Source organism: Salmo salar, chromosome 28 (genome assembly GCF_965601325.2).
Source record: "Salmo salar chromosome 28, fSalSal1, whole genome shotgun sequence".
Taxonomy (NCBI): Eukaryota; Metazoa; Chordata; class Actinopteri; order Salmoniformes; family Salmonidae; genus Salmo; species Salmo salar.
The window spans coordinates 24,236,354-24,262,140 of record NC_138318.1 but is presented as its reverse complement, the minus strand read 5'-3'; the positions used below and the strand labels follow the sequence as shown (position 1 = coordinate 24,262,140).

General features: G+C 45.4%; 1 protein-coding gene across 1 annotated transcript in view; it reads left to right on the top strand.

Moving 5' to 3' along the window:
* srbd1 (S1 RNA binding domain 1) overlaps positions 1–25,787 on the top strand; it is an 87,592-nt gene that overhangs the window by 42,077 nt on the left and 19,728 nt on the right. The window contains exon 14 of the mRNA XM_014179990.3: positions 1,954–2,036. Within this exon, the coding sequence (XP_014035465.2) occupies positions 1,954–2,036 (83 nt within the window). The remainder of the gene's footprint in view (positions 1–1,953; positions 2,037–25,787) is intronic.

Below are 25,787 nucleotides of genomic sequence, written 5' to 3'. Positions count from 1 at the left end.
TATTACATCATACAAGACTATTAGAAATGACGCTGATGCGGGTGTGTGTTTGATTAACGAGGCTGGTGATGAATGTCGGACTGGTGGATGATATGGTGAAGTGCATTATGGTCCAGGACCGTCTAGATGTGCGAGGCTGAGTCGGTGTGAAAGAGGAGGATGTGGTGGTGTGTTTTGCTAGATGACTCGCTGGATGTACGTAGTTGAGGTGGGACTGGGACGGAGGAGCATGTGGAATCAATGCCTCACTCTCTGCATCTCTCCTTGGAAGCCTGTGGGAAACTGCAGCCTGTAACAATATTTAGACAGGGATGGAGTTTCAGCCCAGGCCTTGTACAGCACACACAAAAGCACTTCTCTCCTCCGAGTCCTCTCGCTGTAATAGGGGGGTCATTTGTAAGCAGAGACTAGCAGCGCTCTCTCCAGCACTTATTGAAAAGTTTACTAGCCAAGCTAAAGATTCACCAAGGAGAGGAATCTGGCATGGACTGGATGTTTGGTAGCTCTCCAGTGGGGTAGTGCTGATAAGCTCTCTCTCATAGACCGTCATGGTCAGTTCATTGGCGACTCCACAACTTGTGTAAAATTCTTGTGGTTTTTGAATGATATGTCCCTAGCATGCTCTAGTAATCACATGTTGTCAATCTCTTATACTGGTTTAAGAGTCACCAAATATACACTCGACTGGTTCCATTCACCAAACTCACTTATGTTGTCATTGGCATATAAACAGATGACGTTCGCAAGCTCTCGCTGGGGTTTATTTCTCTTTAATTAGAGTTTTATTGGCTTTAAATTGAGTTTGGTATTAGGTCTATTTGCATCTATTTTGAGATTCTACTGCTGAGAACTCCGTTAATGCGATCTCTATGAGGAATAAGAGGTGTGTGTGTGTGAGAGATATTTTGTGTATTTGGATTGGAAATAGTTTCTGTCCTCATGTTGTAGTGGCTGTGAAATGATGTCATGTGTTTAGTAATGTTTAGCATTTTTCTTCTTGTCAGCCACCCTGGAAAAGGGATTTAGCTACATTTAACTCAACTTCAAGTATTACAAACATCATCATTAAACGTGTGTGTGTTTGCGCACGTTTGTGTGTGTGCGTGTTTGTGCTTGTGCGGCGGCGTGTTGCATCTCATTTCTCCTGAAGTGTACACTGAAGTGTACTTTCAACAAATCTAAAAACCTTTTATTGGTGGAGGAATGGGCTGCGGGGAGTTTCCACCATATTTCTTATATGTGTACCAGTTGTACGTGTACCAGTAAACATGTACCAGTCATTTCCTTCCACATGAACAAGAGCATACTTTGGGAGGAAGATGGGATAATAGCCAGGGGGAGAATCTTAATTGCATTTCCTTGATTCCTTGCATCCTCTCTCCTCGCCGCCTCCTCAAAACCCATTTGATGAGATCCAATGGGTTTTGAGAAGGATGCGAGGAGAGAGGATGCGAGGAATCAAGGAAATGCAATTAAGATTCTCCCAGTGTGTTTATGTGAGAAAGCATGGCTGTCTCCAGATGTGTCCTGGAGGCAGGTGGGTTGGGTTCTGCTACACCTGCATTGCTTGCTGTTTGGGGTTTTAGGCTGGGTTTCTGTACAGCACTTTGAGATATCAGCTGATGTAAGAAGGGCTATATAAATACATTTTATTTTGATTTGAGTTAAGTGACAGGTGCAGGCACTCTAATTGGCTTGCAGCCGTAAAGTTCATTAAGATGATCCCCACCCCACCAATCATGAGGAATGGCCTGCCCTTAGGACAGCCCCTAACATACATATTTGCATATTTAATAAGTGTAATCAAGTCTGTTAGTATATGAAATATGTAATTTATTGTTTTACTTTTCATCATCCCTCCTGGGATTTTAAAAGACAATTTCTCTGTTTGCAGGTATTGGTTAGGTCTAATAGTAATTCATTAGTTTGTGTGTTGGGCTCTTCTTTTCCCAGTGTCCATAGGGAGACGAGTTCAGGACCCGCTGGCTGAGCTGGTGAAGATTGACCCGAAACACATCGGCATTGGTACCTACCAGGTCAGTGATTCCCTATACACTCAGTCCTCACACTGTCTTCTACCTCTCATCTCTCCCTCCCTCCCTATACACTCAGTCCTCACACTGTCTTCTACCTCTCATCTCTCCCTCCCTATACACTCAGTCCTCACACTGTCTTCTACCTCTCATCTCTCCCTCCCTCCCTATACACTCAGTCCTCACACTGTCTTCTACCTCTCATCTCTCCCTCCCTATACACTCAGTCCTCACACTGTCTTCTACCTCTCATCTCTCCCTCCCTCCCTATACACTCAGTCCTCACACTGTCTTCTACCTCTCATCTCTCCCTCCCTATACACTCAGTCCTCACACTGTCTTCTACCTCTCATCTCTCCCTCCCTCCCTATACACTCAGTCCTCACACTGTCTTCTACCTCTCATCTCTCCCTCCCTATACACTCAGTCCTCACACTGTCTTCTACCTCTCATCTCTCCCTCCCTATTCACTCAGTCCTCACACTGTCTTCTACCTCTCATCTCTCCCTCCCTATACACTCAGTCCTCACACTGTCTTCTACCTCTCATCTCTCCCTCCCTATACACTCAGTCCTCACACTGTCTTCTACCTCTCATCTCTCCCTCCCTATACACTCAGTCCTCACACTGTCTTCTACCTCTCATCTCTCCCTCCCTCCCTATACACTCAGTCCTCACACTGTCTTCTACCTCTCATCTCTCCCTCCCTATACACTCAGTCCTCACACTGTCTTCTACCTCTCATCTCTCCCTCCCTCCCTATACACTCAGTCCTCACACTGTCTTCTACCTCTCATCTCTCCCTCCCTATACACTCAGTCCTCACACTGTCTTCTACCTCTCATCTCTCCCTCCCTATACACTCAGTCCTCACACTGTCTTCTACCTCTCATCTCTCCCTCCCTCCCTATACACTCAGTCCTCACACTGTCTTCTACCTCTCATCTCTCCCTCCCTCCCTATACACTCAGTCCTCACACTGTCTTCTACCTCTCATCTCTCCCTCCCTCCCTATACACTCAGTCCTCACACTGTCTTCTACCTCTCATCTCTCCCTCCCTATACACTCAGTCCTCACACTGTCTTCTGCCTCTCATCTCTCCCTCCCTCCCTATACACTCAGTCCTCACACTGTCTTCTACCTCTCATCTCTCCCTCTCTATACACTCAGTCCTCACACTGTCTTCTACCTCTCATCTCTCCCTCTCTATACACTCAGTCCTCACACATTCTTCTACCTCTCATCTCTCCCTCCCTCCCTATACACTCAGTCCTCACACTGTCTTCTACCTCTCATCTCTCCCTCCCTATACACTCAGTCCTCACAATGTCTTCTACCTCTCATCTCTCCCTCCCTATACACTCAGTCCTCACACTGTCTTCTACCTCTCATCTCTCCCTCCCTATACACTCAGTCCTCACACTGTCTTCTACCTCTCATCTCTCCCTCCCTCCCTATACACTCAGTCCTCACACTGTCTTCTACCTCTCATCTCTCCCTCCCTATACACTCAGTCCTCACACTGTCTTCTACCTCTCATCTTTCCCTCCCTATTCACTCAGTCCTCACACTGTCTTCTACCTCTCATCTCTCCCTCCCTCCCTATACACTCAGTCCTCACACTGTCTTCTACCTCTCATCTCTCCCTCCCTATACACTCAGTCCTCACACTGTCTTCTACCTCTCATCTCTCCCTCCCTCTCTATACACTCAGTCCTCACACTGTCTTCTACCTCTCATCTCTCCCTCTCTATACACTCAGTCCTCACACTGTCTTCTACCTCTCATCTCTCCCTCCCTATACACTCAGTCCTCACACTGTCTTCTACCTCTCATCTCTCCCTCCCTCTCTATACACTCAGTCCTCACACTGTCTTCTACCTCTCATCTCTCCCTCTCTATACACTCAGTCCTCACACTGTCTTCTACCTCTCATCTCTCCCTCCCTATACACTCAGTCCTCACACTGTCTTCTACCTCTCATCTCTCCCTCCCTATACACTCAGTCCTCACACTGTCTTCTACCTCTCATCTCTCCCTCCCTCTCTATACACTCAGTCCTCACACTGTCTTCTACCTCTCATCTCTCCCTCCCTATACACTCAGTCCTCACACTGTCTTCTACCTCTCATCTCTCCCTCCCTATACACTCAGTCCTCACACTGTCTTCTACCTCTCATCTCTCCCTCCCTATACACTCAGTCCTCACACTGTCTTCTACCTCTCATCTCTCCCTCCCTATTCACTCAGTCCTCACACTGTCTTCTACCTCTCATCTCTCCCTCCCTATACACTCAGTCCTCACACTGTCTTCTACCTCTCATCTCTCCCTCCCTATACACTCAGTCCTCACACTGTCTTCTACCTCTCATCTCTCCCTCCCTATACACTCAGTCCTCACACTGTCTTCTACCTCTCATCTCTCCCTCCCTATACACTCAGTCCTCACACTGTCTTCTACCTCTCATCTCTCCCTCCCTATACACTCAGTCCTCACACTGTCTTCTACCTCTCATCTCTCCCTCCCTATACACTCAGTCCTCACACTGTCTTCTACCTCTCATCTCTCCCTCCCTATACACTCAGTCCTCACACTGTCTTCTACCTCTCATCTCTCCCTCCCTATACACTCAGTCCTCACACTGTCTTCTACCTCTCCTTTCTTTCTCCCTATAGTCTCCCCTCATCCTCTGTCTTCCTCCTTCCCTCAGTTCTTCATACCTTCCCTGTTTTCTTTTCACTGTCCTCCCTCCTCTGGCCTTCTCTCTTCCCTTCACCCCCCCTTCTCTCCCTCCTCTTTGACCCCAGTCTTTTCCATTGCCTGCCCAGAGCAGAGTGTTGGTATTGAAATGAGATTATTGGTTAGTCCAAACAGAAGTCAGCAGGAGCAGTGAGCTAATCCTATTCCGGCCGGTTTGCTCTCGCCGCCTCGTGTCATGACTAATCCATTTTTCTCCTCAAATTAATTCAATTAGACCCTCCTGGTAGCATCATATATTGACACAGAGCTGGGACAAATTAGTATTTTCTCTAGCCATTGCTCACTCTTGTCTCTCCTTTGTGCTCTCTCTTTATCTCTCTCACTATCCCTTTCCCCCTCTCTCTGCTAAAAAACATCAGCTTCAACTCTGGAGGACCTTAAGTGAAAATAAATGCAGATTACTTTACTGAAGAAACAGTTTGTTGTTTCTTGGGAGGCTGGTGAAGGAGAGAAAAAGACTTAGTGTTTTCCCCGCTGTAGAGCTGTGTTGTTATTAGGAGTTCCTAGGCAATGGAAAACAAACAGAGAATCTGTCTGCACCCTTTATCCAGTGAGAGGGGGGGGTGAGGTTTGCCCGCCTGCACCCCTAGAGATGGTTACAGGAAGGTGCTCTAGTTGGAGTTGGACATGAGCTGGAGGCAGCGCAATGCATTCTGGTTGGTGGTCATTCAGTAGAAGAACCTCAGTGCAGAATGACAATGATAGACAGAGATGTCTGGGAGTATTCAAACAAACTAAATAATATTAAACCACAGACACACTGATATGTCTGTTCCTGCATACACACACTTACAAACATCATTTACCAATGTACATGAAGTTCAAGTGTAAACTCTGCCACACAGACAGGCATACACACTGGCCCTCTTCCGAGTGCAAGGTCTCCTCCTCAGCCTTTGGTTTCTTTCTCCGCTCTAACTGAAAGCAGATGTTCCCTGGGAGAAGAAGACAGCCCACGAGCTGTGTCCCCAGGCCAATTCACAGTCCACTGCCCTTAGACACACACACACTCACAGCACAGAACAATGCAGCAGTGAAATATGGGGCTATCTGAGAGATCAGTGAAGCCCCCCCCAAAAGACCTCTCAGCCTTCACTCCACTGTTCTCCAGCCCAGTCTGAGTCCCTCTTCTCTCCCCCGCTCAACAGACCCAGACTGCTGCGTGGGCTGACCACTCCCGATGGCTAGCCAAGACGGTGCTGGTCAGCCAGCCAGCCAGTGTCCCCCACCCCCCCCCCCCCCCCTCCCCCATGGGCCGTGGGTCTGACACTGTGCTCCCCCGCCCGGCGCGGGTCACGGTGACGTCCCCCCTCGCGTCTGTCAGCGTAGAGGGTTTATTTACCCTGTCACATGATCTGAGAGGGAGAGGGAACCGGAGCCGGGCGGCTGGGGCTGAGACGTGATGAATGATGTGGGGACCAGAGATTCAGAGTTGAGGGAGACTGAGGCTGGGGGGGGAAGTGTACAGACCTGTAGTGTACAGACCTGTAGTGTACAGACCTCAGTTCTGGGTTATTTGATCTCTCAAGCTCAGTGTTTTTTGTTCTTGTCTTGAATTTGTTCTCACAAGGCAGTTTCTGTGTTGTTTCACCAGCTGTGTGGTTCTTTTGTTTGGCCTTAGTTTTACTGGACGGTCTGAGACAATGTTGTAATGACTAAAGTGGCAAGTGCTTTTCAACGGACAGGCTCTGCTGTAAACAGTGACGGTCAATGCTAGCACTGCAGGCTAACTCCCTATATGTGTCGTCCACTAACTTAGCTAGCATGGAGTTTATTAGCCCAGAAAGCTAGAGAGCACCCAGCCAAATGAAACAGAAATAAAGTGCACACATAGCGCCTCTTTCACACCCTTGACTGACAGGCCTGATGAGAGCAAGGAAATGGGTGGATGGGTGAAAAAGACTGGAGCAATAAAATCTGATTGGAGCTAACCATAGTCGAGCGACCCTGCTGAAAAGGTCATTTTGACTCCAAATACATGCGGTAGAAAGAAATGAACAGTTTCAGCTAGAAACTCAAGTTTTTCTTACTTTGAAGACGTGTATTGTTGAGTGTGTTTATTTATTTATTAGAAGTTATACATAGTCATACATTTACTTGATGTGTTATGGACGATATGTGAATCTACAAGTTCTGCCTAAAATGTGATTCCAACTTATCTTTTCATAGATAAGAAATAGATTCAGATTGAAGCAGATTTCAAAGATACCATGATACCAAAATGATGTCTAATGGTTTTTGGATGATCTAGGTCTACGATCTTCCTTCCCAGAAGGATACTGTGTGTATTTTCCCTGACATGAACACTTTCCTGTTGACAGTGGCTTTGTTCTCACATGTCAATCACTGGTGATGTGGGCGGAGCCTCACTTCAGGGGAATCCCCTGGGTCATATTTTCAGCCCCAGCTGTGTTTGAAAACACAGTGAAACACAGCCGGATATTAAAGAAGCTGTCACTCCTCACTTCTCTCCCCTCTCCTTGCCCCCATACCCCCACCCCCCACCCCCACCCCACCCCTAGAGCACCCTGGGAAAGTGTGCTGTTTAGCAGTTAAGGTTAGGGCAGGTTTTGTGTCAAGGCAGGTGAGATGGCTCCATGGCCCTTGGCAGGTGATTGTGATGTCACTTCCATCGGTAGTCCTAGCAGCATTCTCAAGGTCTTGTTTGGTAGACACATTTTGATTGGCTGACCCTCTGGGCTCTTCTCCGACTCTGAGTCTATAGGTGCCTGCAGGGCGGACAGGAAGAGAGGGGTAAGTGGAAGGAGGGAAGAAAGGAGGGGTGGCAAGTGATGTAGGGATGACAGTGATTGATGGCTCTTGCCTGAAAGCAGCTTCTGAGCGTGGGAAAAAAACGCAGGAGAAGCCCTAACTTTCACTGTAACCCAATTTGGCTCTCACAGTTCCTCTGTTAGTGTCAGAGTTTTTCCTGTGCTGTACAGGTCGATATATGTGCCCTAGTTACCTAAATCTTTCAGCTCAGGAGTGAAAACCCACTTAATTGTTTTTCAATGGGATTCACAATTTGGACAGCACTGTACAGTATGCGAGGCAATATGGAGAATAAAATTGTTTTCATACTATAGCTTTCCTATAACCACCGTTATTTTTGTTGCCGAGGTGCATCGCGCAGCATGATAAACAACCAGTACATATTGTGCTGTTCGAACCCGAGGGCAATAATGTCAGAGGGGGAAAAAATGGTTTGTTTGTAGTAACTTGTTGCTGTAATATCGCAAATGGACGTGACTGTTTCACCATTCAGGATTCCAGCTTTATGAAATGCAGAATTTGTTGTTGGGCTACATAACAACCGATCTTTCTGAGTAGTGAAGTAAGTGTGTGTGTGTGTGTGTGTGTTTTCTCACAGCATGCTCTGCTAGTGGTGCCCTGTGGCAGAATGGGAGTGTGTTTCCACTGAGAGGTGTGATAGAAGGAGGAGGAAGAGGAGGACGGACCGCTCTGTTGGCAGGTGTTTATTGGCAGACATTCTCACAGCCCTCAGCCGAATAGCACAGGGCTCAGGGCTGTTCATCAAGGCTGTTACAATAACGTAAAACCATCTCCCCACTGTCATGATGCTTTACCTTCTGATTTAGCACTGTTTATTGACACACACACACAGGCACTTGCATGCATGCATATATATATATATCACACACACACTTTCCACAAACTCAACGCTGCCTGGCTGTAACACATTGGCTGTATATATTTAAGACACATGGGACCTAGAGGCTGTCAGTCAGGACAAAAACATTTTCAGTGGTGGCTCTCATTATGGGCCATACAATCACTACCTTAAGGGCCTCAGTAGAAAGTGCCGTTCTGGCTTCTGTACGGTTGTAAGGCAGTTCTGTACGGTTGTAAGGCAGTTCTGTACGGTTGTAAGGCAGTTCTGTACGGTTGTAAGGCAGTTCTGTACGGTTGTAAGGCAGTTCTGTACGGTTGTAAGGCAGTTCTGTACGGTTGTAAGGCAGTTCTGTACGGTTGTAAGGCAGTTCTGTACGGTTGTAAGGCAGTTCTGTACGGTTGTAAGGCAGTTCTGTACGGTTGTAAGGCAGTTCTGTACGGTTGTAAGGCAGTTGTCAGACCTTAAGTGATGGCTTCGTGAATGTGTGTCAGTCAGTGAGACCAGTTAGTCACTGACCACCATTACAGCTCCACGTCAGTCAGCGCCTCCGCAATCGCCTCTTTCAGAACCCTATCTACCATTCTCTCTCTCTCTCCTGTTTGATTGGGGGCTTTAATGTTTGCCGGAGAATACCTGGCTCTGGTTACCATGAGAGGCCATGGTGGGTTTGGGGTGGAGGGGGAGGGGCCATGTAAAGGGCTCTCATTTAAACATCTTTTGTGTCTCTCCAACTGGGAGAGAAATCTGTTTTCAGAGCCTGCAGCTGGTTAGACCAGCGAAGCGGGGTCTCCCTCTGTCTGTCGTGACCCCGCCGACTGATTGACATCTCGGAATGGCAGCGTCTCATAATAAGCTGTTAACTGGGCTGAGTGTAGACAGAAACACTTTGTTCTGGACTGGGGCCCGTCCAACCCAAACAGGACCTCGCACCTGAATCTAATCCCACCTCTCCACACCGCCGTGGTATGGGGGCTGGGGTGAGGGGTGGGAGTTGTGGGTTTTGGGTAGGTTGGAGGTAGTAGGGTGAGGAGGGGGTGCTGCCTTTTTTACCCTCGTCCTGGCAGTGTTTATGCTTTCAGGGGAGGGGGGGGCATAAGTGTAAAAAAAACACCCCAAATTCTTCCCAAACTAACCACAGTCTGTCAATGGCGTAATTGGTTTTCTGGTGTTGTGTCTTCATGGCTAACATCGCAAGCGGCCGTCGCTGGGCTCAGCTGTCAGTCTCTCGACCATTCACTCTGTGTGCGTGTGTGGGTGTGGGAGGGCACGGTGAGGTGCCAGTAAACTCACTGCTTATTCAATTATAGATAAGGCAATGTTTGAACACCTCTGATTGATTCCAAGTGCTGGGCGTTGAGTCTGAGGAGAGGATCAGAGGGGTAGAGAAAGAAGGTGTGTGGGGGGGTACTGCTTGCACAGCCTGGGGGCTGGAGGGGGTTAGGACAGAGGGAGGAGGAGGTGAGGTAGAGGGAGGAGGGGGTGAGGTAGAGGGAGGACGGGGAGGAGGGGTGGGATGGGGTGAGGACAGAGGGAGGAGGGGGTGAGGACAGGGGAGTGAGGGGGGAGGAGGGGTGAGGATGGAGGGAGGAGGACGGAGAGGTGGGGGAGGGGGTGACAACAGAGGGAGGAAAGAGTGATTCGGAGGGAGGGGGGGGGTGAGGTAGAGGGAGGGGGGGTGAGGACAGAGGGAGGAGGGGGTGAGGACAGGGGAAGGAGGGGGGAGGAGTGAGGAGGGGGTGAGGACGGAGGGGGTGGGGAGGGGGGGAAGGGGTGACAACAGAGGGAGGAGAGGGTGAGGACGGGGAGGAGGGTGTGAGGACAGAGGGAGGAGGGGGTGAGGACGGGGAGGAGGGGGTGAGGACGGGGAGGAGGGGGTGAGGACAGGGGGAGGAGGGGAAGGCAGAAGGAGATGCGCTCCATAGGCTTTCTCAGTGACACATTAAAGTGAGTGGAAAGCTGTGAGGGCCCTATGCTCTGCCTGTGCTGATAGACACACACTTACACACACACGTCTGCCCTGCTGCTGCAGCCCACAGCGTGCCTGCCTGCCTGCCTTTGACTTTGAATGATGTGAATGTGTGTTTTATGGAGCAGAACCTCCTAGCCTCTTCTTACTCGCTCCACTCCGACACCACTACTCTGTTACACAAACAAACTGGACATGTGAGGTCATACACTCTGGGATGGAACTCAGGCCTTAAAGACACAATACTTTAATACACTTTCTCTGAGGTCATCTGGGGATCTTGTTGTTGTTTTGCTCCTTGTTTGGGTGGGGTGTACTGTATCACTCCCATCCATCCCTCTGTTTCACCAGTACTATGTTCTCCCGTTCCCTCCTTCACCGAGCCGGAGAGGGTGTTTTTACCCGGCGTGCCAGCGATAATACGCTCAGTAGGGGCGTCCCGCATCATAAATTTGCCCGCGCCCCCTGTAAACGATTCCTCCAGTGCCCCTGGGCCAGTGTTAAAAATAGTTCCTAGGCTGTTGTGATTGATGGGTTCCTAATGAGTGTGCATTCCTGTTCTGAGGCTGAACCTGGCTGGAGGGGAGCATTTTAAAGGTGTCCTCTCATCCACGCCAGTGCTGGGACTGTGAGAACCTTCACTCCATACACACCGACACCCCATCCTCAGCCACGGTTAAGCAACACAAGCCAAGGGTTCGACTCATTAATGGGAAACATATACACTATCTCTCTGTTGTATTTTTGTGAGGAACTCATTATTTATACCACCTTTTTGTAATTTGAATACCACAACGTTAATGTTTTTTTTTTTTTATATTTCTTTATTTTCACATTTTGTTTGGGTTGCACTTCCACTATAATATTATGTGAGGGTTGTTGGTGTGTTGCATAGTGCATTCCACAACCCTGCTCACATGTCTCACCTCTCTAAGGTTACAGCAGGAATGTGAGAACACAGTCAAACAGGAGATGCTGTTCTTGTGTGAAAAGACTCTTCAAACCGGTGTGACATTATAGGTGCTTCCCAGCTCTCAGTTCTCTCTATGTTCCTGAAATACTCACCATAAATGATGCTGTGTCATAAATCTGTCTTCTCAGGCTTTGCTACAGAATATTCATGTTTGGAAAGTTAATTTTAGTCCCAAAACTGCCTGTGGCTGAAAAGTTTTGCTGAACAGCAGCGTTTCACCTATGGAGCCACTAGGCGAAGAGTAGGAGTTTAGACAAGCTAGAGAAAAAGACCTTGGCTTGAGTGCTCCACACACTCATTGTTTCTCTCTCCCAGGACCTCGTGCTGAAGGTTTAATGTCACCACTGCCGCAGTGTAAAAACCACGACTAATGTTGTGCGAAAGGCAGAGGACAGAAAAACATCATATGAACCAAATCCCAGTGATATCCTACCCACAGGTCATAAAGTATGTTATGGGGGTTGGTGGGGTTATGATGGATGAGCAAGAATGACGTGATGAGTTACGGGCAGTGGCAATGCCAGTACCAATGGTAGTGAGTGACAGTGGCCCCGGTGGTGTTATCCAGTGGACTGTGAAGTTAGACAAACACAGTGACGCTGCTAGTTTACTCTGTAATCCCACACGCTTCCTGCCTCTCTGGACAGTCACTCTGCTCTGCTGTCTGTCTGTCCTCCCTGGTCAGGTCACTCCACACATGCTGGCCCCCCTCCTGGCACCTGTCAATCACCCTGTCACATGGCCCAGTGGGACTCCTCTCCTTCCTACGTTTTCTTTCTCTCCTTTTTCTGTTTTCTCTGTCCCCCCATCCATACTTTCCCTCTTTATTTTCTCTTTTTCTTTCCCCCTTTTACTTTTACTTTCTTTCTGCTCTCTTATTTCTACACTTTGCTCTCTTTTTCTCTCCTCTCTCTTTCATTTTGCTTTCTTTAATTTCTCCTGCCCCAGTGTGTCAGGGCTCTCATCACCACCACACATCCTTCCATTAGGCTGCAGTAGCTCTCAGTCCCCGGAACCCTCCAGAACCCCTGGGCAGTCATTAGCAGGCCTGCCCTCACCCAACAAACACAGGTCTGGGAGCAGCACATTAAAACATCAACGCCTGCTTTGTACAGGGGACAGAAAATACAAGCTATGTGTATTAAGACTCGACCAAGCTCCCACAGCCCGACCCAGGCTCATGCAATATACTGTACAAGTTCACTAGAAGATGTAGAAGAAGTGACAGAGAAGATATTGACTTCAATATTACTGAGTCAAAGGATATAATTTACATCCCCTCCATATGTAGTACAGTATGTGGAACTCTTTTACATTTGATTTTCACTTTAGAAAATAAAAATATTTTTAGATGGCCTCCAACCCCACTCCATCTTTACCTTCTTCCTCAGGTGTCCTGAGGTGGATTCTTCAGGTAAAGAACACTGAGGCCCACAGAGTCCCCCTTCCTGTCTGCCTGAAGCCAGTGTGCAGAGTTACAGTGAGGGGAAAAAAGTATTTGATCCCCTGCTGATTTTGTACGTTTGCCCACTGACAAAGAAATGATCAGTCTATAATTTTAATGGTAGGTTTATTTGAACAGTGAGAGACAGAATAACAACCAAAAAATCCAGAAAAACGCATGTCAAAAATGTTATAAAATGATTTGCATTTTAATGAGGGAAACAAGTATTTGACCCCTCTGCAAAACATGACTTAGTACTTGGTGGCAAAACCATTGTTGGCAATCACAGAGGTCAGATGTTTCTTGTAGTTGGCCACCAGGTTTGCACACATCTCAGGAGGGATTTTGTCCCACTCCTCTTTGCAGATCTTCTCCAAGTCATTAAGGTTTCGAGGCTGACTTTTGGCAACTCGAACCTTCAGCTCCCTCCACAGATTTATGGGATTAAGGTCTGGAGACTGGCTAGGCCACTCCAGGACCTTAATGTGCTTCTTCTTGAGCCACTCCTTTGTTGCCTTGGCCGTGTGTTTTGGGTCATTGTCATGCTGGAATACCCATCCACGACCCATTTTCAATGCCCTAGCTGAGGGAAGGGGGTTCTCACCCAAGATTTGATGGTACATGGCCCCGTCCATCATCCCTTTGATGCGGTGAAGTTGTCCTGTCCCCTTAGCAGAAAAACACCCCCAAAGCATAATGTTTCCACCTCCATGTTTGATGGTGGGGATGGTGTTCTTGGGGTCATAGGCAGCATTCCTCCTCCAAACACGGTGAGTTGCGTTGATGCCAAAGAGCTCAATTTTGGTCTCATCTGACCATAACACTTTCACCCAGTTGTCCTCTGAATCATTCAGATGTTCATTGGCAAACTTCAGACGGGCATGTATATGTGCTTTCTTGAGCAGGGGGACCTTGCGGACGCTGCAGGATTTCAGTCCTTCACGGCGTAGTGTGTTACCAATTGTTTTCTTGGTGACTATGGTCCCAGCTGCCTTAAGATCATTGACAATATCCTTCCGTGTAGTTCTGGGCTGATTCCTCGCCGTTCTCATGATCATTGCAACTCCACGAGGTGAGATCTTGCATGGAGCCCCAGGCCGAGAGAGATTGACAGTTCTTTTGTGTTTCTTCCATTTACGAATAATCGCACCAACTGTTGTCACCTTCTCACCAAGCTGCTTGGCGATGGTCTTGTAGCCCATTCCAGCCTTGTGTAGGTCTACGATCTTGTCCCTGACATCCTTGGAGAGCTCTTTGGTCTTGGCCATGGTGGAGAGTTTGGAATCTGATTGATTGATTGATTGCTTCTGTGGACAGGTGTCTTTTATACAGGTAACAAACTGAGATTAGGAGCACTCCCTCTAAGAGTGTGCTCCTAATCTCAGCTCATTACCTGTATGAAAAACACCTGGGAGCCAGAAATCTTTCTGATTGAGAGGGGGTCAAATACTTATTTCCCTCATTAAAATGCAAATCAATTTATAACATTTTTGACATGCGTTTTCCTGGATTTTGTTGTTGTTATTCTGTCTCTCACTGTTCAAATAAACCTACCATTAAAATTATAGACTGATCATTTCTTTGTCAGTGGGCAAACGTACAAAATCAGCAGGGGATCAAATACTTTTTTCCCTCACTGTACCAGTTGTAGGAGTGTAACATACAGTCTCCATCTCTGTCACACTGCTTCAGGAGGAGAGCTCCCAGCTTTCCCTACTTCTCTTACTGCCCTCTCAGGACCAGTGGAAAGAGCATTCTCCCTGGCTGTTTAGAAAACGTGTTAGTGCTGACACAAAGGGGGCGATTTGCTCACATGTTGTTATCGGTTTACAAGGTGCTGTTTGTTCAGCTAGCGATTGAGTTACATGGCAAACGGGGCCAGGCAGTAAGCGTTTTCAGGGGGAAATGCTAATCGCAGGCCCCTTCACCAAAAATATATATTTTTTTAGATCACCTGATCCCCCTCTTTGTCCCCCGCTTGAGGGTGTAGGACACCACACGGCTCTTCTCCTCCCCCTCTTGCCTGTGTGTTATGGTAGAGGTACGGGTGGGGCCATCTTTGTATGTTGCTAGCTGTTCTGTCTCTCATAAATATACTGTAAGATCACTTTTACAAATGAAATGCACAAAAATGCACAAACACTGGTATTAGCCAGTGTTGTGATCGAGACCGATTTTAAAGATCAAGACCGGAGCAAATCGAGTCCGAGTCAAGACCAAGACCGGAGAGAGACCGAGAAAGTGAGTCCAATGCAGGACCATGATTGTAATTTTGTCAAATCACCACCGCAGTAAGAGTTAAAAAAATATCCAGTATTTCTGTGTTCATACAGTACCAGTCAAAAGTTTAACGTTTGGACACAGCTACTCATTCAAGGGTTTTTCTTAATTTTTTTTACTATTTTCTACATTGTAGAATAATAGTGAAGACATCAAAACTATGAAATCACACATGGAATCATGTAGTAACCAAAAAATATATATACACTGCTCAAAAAAATAAAGGGAACACTTAAACAACACAATGTAACTCCAAGTCAATCACACTTCTGTGAAATCAAACTGTCCACTTAGGAAGCAACACTGATTGACAATAAATTTCACATGCTGTTGTGCAAATGGAATAGGCAATTAGCAAGACACCCCCAATAAAGGAGTGGTTCTGCAGGTGGTGACCACAGACCACTTCTCAGTTCCTATGCTTCCTGGCTGATCTTTTGGTCACTTTTGAATGCTGGCGGTGCTTTCACTCTAGTGGTAGCATGAGACGGAGTCTACAACCCACACAAGTGGCTCAGGTAGTGCAGCTCATCCAGGATGGCACATCAATGCGAGCTGTGGCAAGAAGGTTTGCTGTGTCTGTCAGCGTAGTGTCCAGAGCATGGAGGCGCTACCAGGAGACAGGCCAGTACATCAGGAGACGTGGAGGAGGCCGTAGGAGAGCAACAACCCAGCAGCAGGACCGCTACCTCCGCCTTTGTGCAAGGAGGAGCAGGAGGAGCACTGCCAGAGCCCTGCAAAATGACCTCCAGCAGGCCACAAATGTGCATGTGTCTGCTCAAATGGTCAGAAACAGACTCCATGAGGGTGGTATGAGGGCCCGACGTCCACAGGTGGGGGTTGTGCTTACAGCCCAACACCGTGTAGGACGTTTGGCATTTGCCAGAGAACACCAAGATTGGCAAATTCGCCACTGGCGCCCTGTGCTCTTCACAGATGAAAGCAGGTTCACACTGAGCACATGTGACAGACGTGACAGAGTCTGGAGACGCCATGGCGAACGTTCTGCTGCCTGCAACATCCTCCAGCATAACCGGTTTGGCGGTGGGTCAGTCATGGTGTGGGGTGGCATTTCTTTGGGGGGCCGCACAGCCCTCCATGTGCTCGCCAGAGTTAGCCTGACTGCCATTAGGTACCGAGATGAGATCCTCAGACCCCTTGTGAGACCATATGCTGGTGCGGTTGGCCCTGGGTTCCTCCTAATGCAAGACAATGCTAGACCTCATGTGGCTGGAGTGTGTCAGCAGTTCCTGCAAGAGGAAGGCATTGATGCTATGGACTGGCCCGCCTTTTCCCCAGAACTGAATCCAATTGAGCACATCTGGGACATCCTGTCTCGCTCCATCCACCAACGCACGTTGCCCCACAGACTGTCCAGGAGTTGGCGGATGCTTTAGTCCAGGTCTGGGAGGAGATCCCTCAGGAGACCATCCGCCACCTCATCAGGAGCATGCCCAGGCGTTGTAGGGAGGTCATACAGGCACGTGGAGGCCACACACACTACTGAGCCTCATTTTGACTTGTTTTAAAGTTGGATCAGCCTGTAGTGTGGTTTTCCACTTTCATTTTGAGTGTGACTCCAAATTCAGACCTCCATGGGTTGATAAATTGGATTTCCATTGATTATTTTTGTGTGATTTTGTTGTCAGCACATTCACTATGTAAAGAAAAAAGTATTTAATAAGATTATTTCATTCATTCAGATCTAGGATGTGTTATTTTAGTGTTTCCTTTATTTTTTGGAGCAGTGTATATTTTATATTTGAGATTCTTCAATGTAGCCACCCTTTGCCTTGATGACAGCTTTGCACACTTCACCTGGGATGCTTTTCCAACAGTCTTGAAGGAGTTCCCACATATGCTGAGCACTTGTTGGCTGCTTTTCCTTCCCTCTGCTGTCTAACTCATCCCAAAACTCCTCAATTGGGTTGAGGTCAGGTGATTGTGGAGGCCATGTCATCTGATGCAGCACTCCATCACTCTCCTCCTTGGTCAAACAGCCCTTACACAGCCTGGAGGTGTGTTGGGTCATTGTCCTGTTGAAAAACAAATGATAGTCCCACTAAGTGCAAACCAGATGGGATGGCGTATCGCTGCAGAATGCTGTGGTAGCCATGCTGATTAAGTGTGCCTTCAATTCTAAATAAATCACAGACCGTGTCACTAGCAAAGCACCATCACACCTCCTCCTCCATGCTTCACGGTGGGAACCAAACATGCAGAAATCATCTGTTCACCTACTCTGCGTCTCACAAAGACACAGCGGTTGGAACCAAACATTTCAGATTTCCACCGGTCTAATGTCCATAGCTCGTGTTTCTTGGCCCAAGCAAGTCTCGTCTTCTTATTGGTGTCCTTTGCAGCAATTTGACCATGAAGGCCTGATTCACACAGTCTCCTCTGAACAGTTGATGTTGAGATGTGTCTGTTACTTGAACTCTGTCAAGCATTTATTTGGGCTGCAATTTCTGAGGCTGGTGACTAATGAACTTATCCTCTGCAGCAGAGGTAACTCTGGGTCTTCCTTTCCTGTGGCGGTCCTCATGAGAGCCAGTTTCATCAAAGCGCTTGATGGTTTTTGTGACTGCACTTGAAGAAATGTACAGAATTCTTGAAATTTTCCGGATTGACTGACCTTATCTTAAATTATTGATGGACTGTCGTTTCTCTTTGCTTATTTGAGCTGTTCTTGTCATAATATGGACTTGGTCTTTTACCCAATAGGGCCATCTTCTGTAAACCAAACCTACCTTGTCAGAACACAACTGATTGGCTCAAATGCATTAAGATGGAAAGAAATTCCACAAATGAACTTTTAACAAGGCACACCTGTTAATTAAAATGCATTCCAGGTGACTACATCATGAAGCTGGTTGAGAGAATGCCAAGAGTGTGCAAAGCTGTCATCAAGGCAAAAGGTGGCTACTTTGAAGAATCTCAAATACAAATATATTTTGATTTGTTTAACACTTTTTTTTGGTTACTACATGATTCCATATGTGTTATTTCGTAGTTTGTCTTCACCATTATTCTGCAATGTAGATAATTGTAGAAATATAGAAAAACCCTGGAATGAGTAGGTGTGTCCAAACTTTTGACTGGTACTGTATTTCAGAACAACATACTGTATGGATTCTTTTGACATTCAGAATACTGACAAAATGCATGCTGAGGGAAAAGAGAGCCACTCTACAAATTATTACTAACCCAAACAGTTTTTACAAAAACTCATGGAAACTTCTGCCTTCTTGAAGGCCAACAGGTCACTGCGCAATAGCGAGCAGTAGTTTTCCCACGGTCTAGCTAGCTGGCTATTGTTATCGGCTAGTTTGCAGCGGCTGCAGAAGGTGTTATCAAAGAGAATGTTGTTGCTAATTTGTTAGCTTCTCCCTTTACAATAATAACTTTAAACAGGAAGTTAAGTTTGAAATGACCATCATCTGATGAGTGGAACTGTGTTTTATATTGCAGCGTGCTGGCTGTTGTAAGCAATCTTTTTGAAAATAACTTAAGTGTGTGAAACATTGTTGCATTTAAAGTGGAACTGACAGCATTTTAGCAATATGAAATCTTATTAAAATATATTCATATACACCCCTAGGAACAATATGACACTTTTAAAACATTTTCTGACAAGCAACCACTTATATATGGTCATTTTCATGTTTTGATAAATTCTTAGAAATTATGGGAATTATGTATACTAATGCAGTTGTGAAAATTCTATAGCCACGGCCCTGCCATTTTTCACATTGAACTGGACTGTGTGTTTACAGGCAGTTGCTACAGTGCGACTTTACATCATTAGAACGCATTCGTCAAATGCCACAAAATACACCTGAATGGATTTCTGCAAATATGTAAACATCACGGGACTCTTCTTACATTTGGGAACTTTACAGTCTTATTGATCAAACAACCATGAAAAGGTAGGCTCTCTCTCCCTCAGTTATGCACCTCAACAATAACATGATCAACATCTAAGCAAGATGAGCTCAAGTCTAACGAAGGAACAATAGATAAAACCTCTCAAACTTTTTCAGAGTGTTGGCCGTCAAACTTGCACTGATAAACAATGGGGAATTGTAACCTCCTCGTCCTTCTGCAGCTTGCCTGCCAATGCATGTTTGTCCCAACCAAGCACCCAAGCTTAAGTTGGCTGGCTAGCTTGCTAGCTAGTTGGCTGGCTAGTTAGCTAGCTACTTCCAGACACAAATGAGAGAACACCTCACTCTGACCATTTTACACGCTGCATCAGAGCTGGTTAGGCTGTTTAAATGTTATCTAGAGCGTTCTTGACTAACTATTACTTTTTTTTGCCTACGTTTACTGACACCGGTCATATTCAGCAGGTGTTGCGCATTCGTAAATTCATCAGTTGTTCTGCACTCTGGCATACTCAGACAAGAGTGCTCTGAAATCGGAGAAGATAGCCAGAGTGATTTTGCGAACGCAAGCGATATGCTAACTGGATAACAGTTGTTGAAGTTCTTGCTAGCTAACCAAATGAGCTGTGTATAGCTACCGAAAAACTATGAGGGGAAAAAGTCCATCACTTATCCACTCCTTCAATGACATGACATCCTCCTAGCAGCTATCTAGCTAGCTATCTAGCTAACGTTATGCTCCATCTTTTTAGCTTGCTACGTAAATAGATATGCTAGCCTATTAGCTATGTTATGACATACATGTAATCATTGCCCTTGCTAGTTTCATTGTATTGACATTCCCAGCCTTAGTTACATTTGTGTGTTTTTGTCCAGAATATTGAGTAATTTATTAAGTCATTGAAACTGAAACAGTGCATCCCGAATGGATGCAGCAAACAACGTATCAGGCCAGCTGTGATTTATAACCTGAATTGCCAGGGTTAGAGCTTCCAAGTCTGTTCTATTCATTCTTATTTCTATGAGCTCATCTTTCCCACCTCTCTCTCTTTATCTTCATGGTGTCGTAACTCTCTCTCTCTCTATTTAATGGGTGACTCAGAGGTCACATCCAAACCTCTCTGATCAAGGTGTGATGTAATGTAACCTAAGACAAACACCCTCCATCAAACAGATTCAAGTCGTGGATCAAGGGACTAGTCCTTTGATGCTGCCAGTTGTGCAGTCGCCATACTGTGCTTGTGTGATTTGTAATACATCGCTACCGTACAAAGTCAAATGACACCTGTTTTTTTGGGGGGGTTTTTGCCACGTGATTTTTTGCTTTCTATGTTTTGAGTGCAATACTTCAGTTTCGGTAACCATGTCGATATGACTATCTTCCATCCTGTCCCTGGTCTGTAGTGTAGTAGGTAATCCTGAACCAGCTGTTGGAGGTATCAGTGTGCTGCTAAACCCCAGTGTTAGGCTGCCACTACAGGGCCTTAAATCAGAGCCTCCTACTCCTCCCTTCCTCCCTTCCCCCTGGGTCTCTTCTCTCTGGGCTCCTGTGGCTCCACTACTGGGCCTTACTGTGTGAATTCCTGAATGAACTCTGGCACACACACACACACAGGTGGGCCCAGGACCGGATTAAGAAATCATAGGCCCCGGGGCTTTGCTTCTTTTATAGCTTTCTACTAGATGTTGGAACATTGCTGCAGGGACTTGCTTCCATTCAGTCACAAGAGCATGTTGGGCGATTAGACCTGGCTCGTGGTCTGCGTTCCAATTCATCCCAAAGGTGTTCGTTGGGGTTGAGGTCAGGGCTCTGTGCAGGCCAGTCAAGTTCTTCCACACTGATCTCGACAAACCTTTTCTGTATGAATCTCACTTTGTGCATGGGGGCATTGGCATTCTGAAACAGGAAAGGGCCTTCCCCAACTGTTGTCACAAAGTTGGAAGCACAGAATGGTCTAGAATGTCATTGTATGCTGTAGCGTTAAGATTTCCCGTCACTGAAACTAAGGGGCCTACACCGAACCATCAGTTACCCCAACAGTCCCAGACCATGACCCATATACACTACCATTCAAAAGTTTGGGGTCACTTAAAAATGTCCTTGTTTTTGAAAGAAAAGCACATTTTTTTGGTTCATTAAAATAACATCAAATTGATCAGAAAAACAGTGTAGACATTGTTAATGTTGTAAATGACTATTGTATCTGGCTATGGAATATCTACATAGGCGTACAGAGGCCCCTTATCAGCAACCATCACTCCTATGTTCCAATGGCACGTTATGTTAACTAATCCAAGTGTATCATTTTTAAAGACTAATTGATCATTAGAAAACCCTTGAGACTGGTCTCGTCAGTCTTTTGCAATTATGTTACCACAGCTGAAAACTGTTTTCCTGATTAAATAAGCAATAAAACTGTCCTTCTTTAGACTAGTTGAGTATCTGGAGCATCAGCATTTTGTGGGTTTGATTACAGGCTCAAATTGGCCAGAAACAAAGATCTTTCTTCTGAAAGTCGTCAGTCTGTTCTTGTTCTGAGAAATGAAGGCAATTCCAAACTGAAGATCTCATACAACACTGTATACTACTCCCTTCACAGAACAGCGGAAACTTGCTCTAACCAGAATATAAAGAGGAGTGGGAGGCCCCGGTGCACAACTGAGCAAGAGGACAAGTACATTAGAGTGTCTAGTTTGAGAAACAGACGCCTCACAAGTCCTCAACTGGCAGTTTCATGAAATAGTACCCGCAAAACACCAGTCTCAACGTCAACAGTGAAGAGGCGACTCCGGGATGCTGGCTTTCTAGGCAGAGTTCCTCTTTCCAGTGTTTTTTTTGCCCCTCTTAATCTTTTATTTTTATTGGCCAGTCTGAGATATGGCTTTTTTTTTTGCAACTCTGCCTAGAATGCCAACATCCTGGAGTCGCCTCTTCACTGTTAGCTAACACAACGTGCCATTGGAACACAGGAGTGTGATGGTTGCTGATAAGGGGCCTCTGTACGCTGTCGTGTCTTTGGAATCATTAAAACTGAAGACCTATTTATCAAATAACTCTCTGTAATTATTATTACGCTATTAAACTGGTTAATCATGTAACTGTAATTAACTAGGAAGTCGGGGCACCAAGGAAAATATTCAGATTACACAGTTATAATTTTCCTAATATAACTTTCAGATATTTTAATATCTGATCAATTAGTCTGCGAATTAATTAATTATTATTTACCTCACGTTAGTCTCATTCCAAATGTCGTAAATTGTTGGTTATCTGCACGAACCCAGTCTTCACTATGAGTCATCCATACATCAATTGTCTTAAAATCATTTATTTACTAACTAAGTATTTCACAGAAATGCATAACACAAACCACGTAGATATAGTTACAAAGAAATGATAGCGGAATGTGCCCTAGTGGGCTAAACCGGTATGGCGGCTTGTTCGATAAAAGGGGAGTGAGGGTCAGCTGAGAAGGCACTACAGAGTTGATAATTATAACAATTGAAATGCTATTCCTTTGCACATGAACGCTCACTCATTCAGGAAGAATTGCAATCAATATATATATATTTACGCTCAGTGTGTCGTCGGGATCTCTGTTGAAAAGTTTGTTTCTGTTGGAGAGTTTGTCCGCTCTCTCTCTCTCCGTCGTGGTTAGAATGGCTAATTCAGAGTAACATTCATTCATGTCGTTATAGAATAGCTGTTTCGGCTGTTGTCGGTCTTCGCGTCAATGATACCGAATTCCTAGCTGCAGACTAGTAATTAATATCAAAGACTTGTTCTTTATTCTGTCGGTATCGATAGTCTAAGAGTTTAACCACATGGTATGGTTAAAAGTTCAGCAAGAGAAATGCATGGTCTGTAACCTTTAGCCATCTCGTAATTCAGGTAAGCTGGGTCTCCTCTCAAACCTTGGCCCTCTCATTATTGAGGTAAGCTGGTCTGGTGATAGAAAACCTAGGTGGGGGTTTTATTCGGAACATCGAAAAGGCTGTCTCATGACGCCAGGTCCTGTCTGTGTCCCTGGGGGTGTGCCAAGGACTTAGTGAAACTTTAAACAGAAATACAATTCTCTCACATGAACCTCTCTTGGGCAGGTGGGACGCTAGCGTCCCACACACGGTTCACACTATTCAACAGCCAGTGAAAAATCAGTGCCAAATTCAAAACCACAAAATGTCATAATTCAAAGTTCTCAAACAAAGGACTATTTTACACCATTTTAAAGGTACATGTCTCCTTAGTGTAACCACATTGTCCGATTTCAAAAAGGCTTTATGGCGAAAGCATAAAGTTAGATTATGTTAGGACAGTTCCAACACAAGAAAAAGCACACAGCCATTTTCCTAGCAAGGACAGGCGTCACGAAAACCAGCTAAAATTATGAACTAACCTTTGACGATCTTCATCAGATGACACTCCTAGGACATCATGTTACGCAATACATGCATTTTTGGTTCGTTAAAGTTCATATTTATATCCATAAACCCCATTTTACATTGGCGCGTGATGTTCAGAAAATATTTTGCCTCCAATACTCCCGGTGAATCAGCACAAAAATTTACAAAAATACTCACCATAAACGTTGATAAAATATTAAACTGTTATTCAAAGAATTATAGATGAACATCTCCTTTATGCAAAAGTTGTGACAGATTTCAAAAAAGCTTCAAAAGGAAAGCACACTTTGCAATAATCTGAGTACTGCGCTCAGAAAAATACACTAGGCAATACAGATACCCGCCATTTTGGAGTCATCTAAAATCATAAATAGCATTAGAAATATTCACTTACCTTTGATGATCTTCATCAGAAGGCACTTCCAGGAATCCCAGGTCCACAATAAATGTTGCTTTGTTCGATAAAGTCCATAATTTATGTCCAAATAGCTCCTTGTTGTTAGCGCGTTCAGTTAGCTACTCCAAATGTAGGAAGCGCGTGGAAAATGTCACGACGAAAAGTAAAGAAAGTTATATTTACGTTCGTTCAAACATGTCAAACGTTGTATAGCATCAATCTTTAGGGCCTTTATCACTTAGAACTTCAATAATATTCCAACCGGACGATTGCAATGTCTTGAAAAACGTTTTGGAACACAGCTAAATCTCACATGAATGCGCGCCAATGAACGCCAGTACCTTCCTGAGTCAACAACTTCCAACTCTGTTCGCTCTCTGTTCATCATAGAAGCCTCAAACAACTTTCTAAAGACTGTTGTCATCTAGTGGAAGCCTTAGGAAGTGCAAAATGAACCCTAAGTCAATGTGTGTTCGATAGGCAATGACTTGAAAGGACTACAAGCACCAGAATTCTCACTTCCTGGTTAGATTTTTCTCAGGTTTTTGCCTGCCATATGAGTTCTGTTATACTCACAGACATCATTCAAACAGTTTTAGAAACTTCAGAGTGTTTTCTATCCAAATCTACTCATAATATGCATATTCTAGTTCCTGGGCCTGAGTAGTAGGCCGTTTAATTTGGGTACGTCTTTCATCCGGCCGTGAAAATACTGCCCCCTACCCTAGAGACGTTAACATCATTACATAGCATCCCATCATATCACAAATAGCTTCATCCTTATTCATTCATTTTATACAACCATTAGATGTAAGTCTCATACCTGAGACTCTTCTATAAACATGGTTATGGTAATGTGGCGGTATTGTCTCTCATGAGTTTCACAAAATTGTACCAAACGGACCAGTTCGTAGCTGGATTCTTCACCGATCTTTTATACCTTCTCCAGAACATAAATGTCGTTCGGTTCTCCAGTTCTGTGAGGTGGAAGAAATTCCTTTGTCCTCTCTATGAAAACTCACTCTCTCTCTATACTGTGGCCATGAGGAGAGGATCTCCTCATAGGAATTTACGACCTCTTCTGACAGAGCCTGGTGTCAGGACTATAGAGGTAGGGGGATGGTGCATAGAAAAGGGCTGGTGCAGAGGGGAGGGGGGGGGGGGGGGGGTATAGTGCTCGATGTACCCAAAGAGGGCAACGTCATGACAACGCCTATGTAGATTTTCCATTAACAATCTGCCGTTTCCAGCTACAATAGTAATTTACAACATTAACAATGTCTACACTGTATTTCTGATCAATTTGATGTTATTTTAATGGACAAAAAAAATTGCTTTTCTTTCAAAAACATTAAGTGACCACAAACCTTTGAACGGTAGTGTGTGTATGTATGTATAGTTGAAGTTGTAAGTTTACATACACCTTAGTCAAATACATTTAAACTCAGTTTTTCACAATTCCTGACATTTAATCCTAGTAAAGATTTCCTGTCTTAGGTCAGTTAGGATCACCACTTTATTTTAAGAAAGTGAAATGTCAGAATAATAGTAGAGAGAGTGCTTTATTTCAGCTTTTATTTCTTTCATCACATTCCCAGTGGGTCAGAAGTTCACGTACACTCAATTAGTATTTGTATTTTGCCACAACTTTAGCAGTATGCTTGGGTTCATTGTCCATTTGGAAGACCCATTTGCGACCAAGCTTTAACTTCCTGACTGATGTCTTGAGCTGTTGCTTCAATATATCCACATAATTTTCCGTCTTCATGATGCCATCTATTTTGTGAAGTGCACCAGTCCCTCCTGCAGCAAAGCACCCCCACAACATGATGCTGCCACCCCCGTGCTTCACGGTTAGGATGGTGTTCTTCGGCTTGCAAGCCTCTCCATTTTTCCACCAAACATAATGATGGTCATTATGGCCAAACAGTTCTATTTTTGTTTCATCAGACCAGAGGACATTTCTCCAAAAAGTAAGATCTTTGTCCCCATGTGCAGTTGCAAACC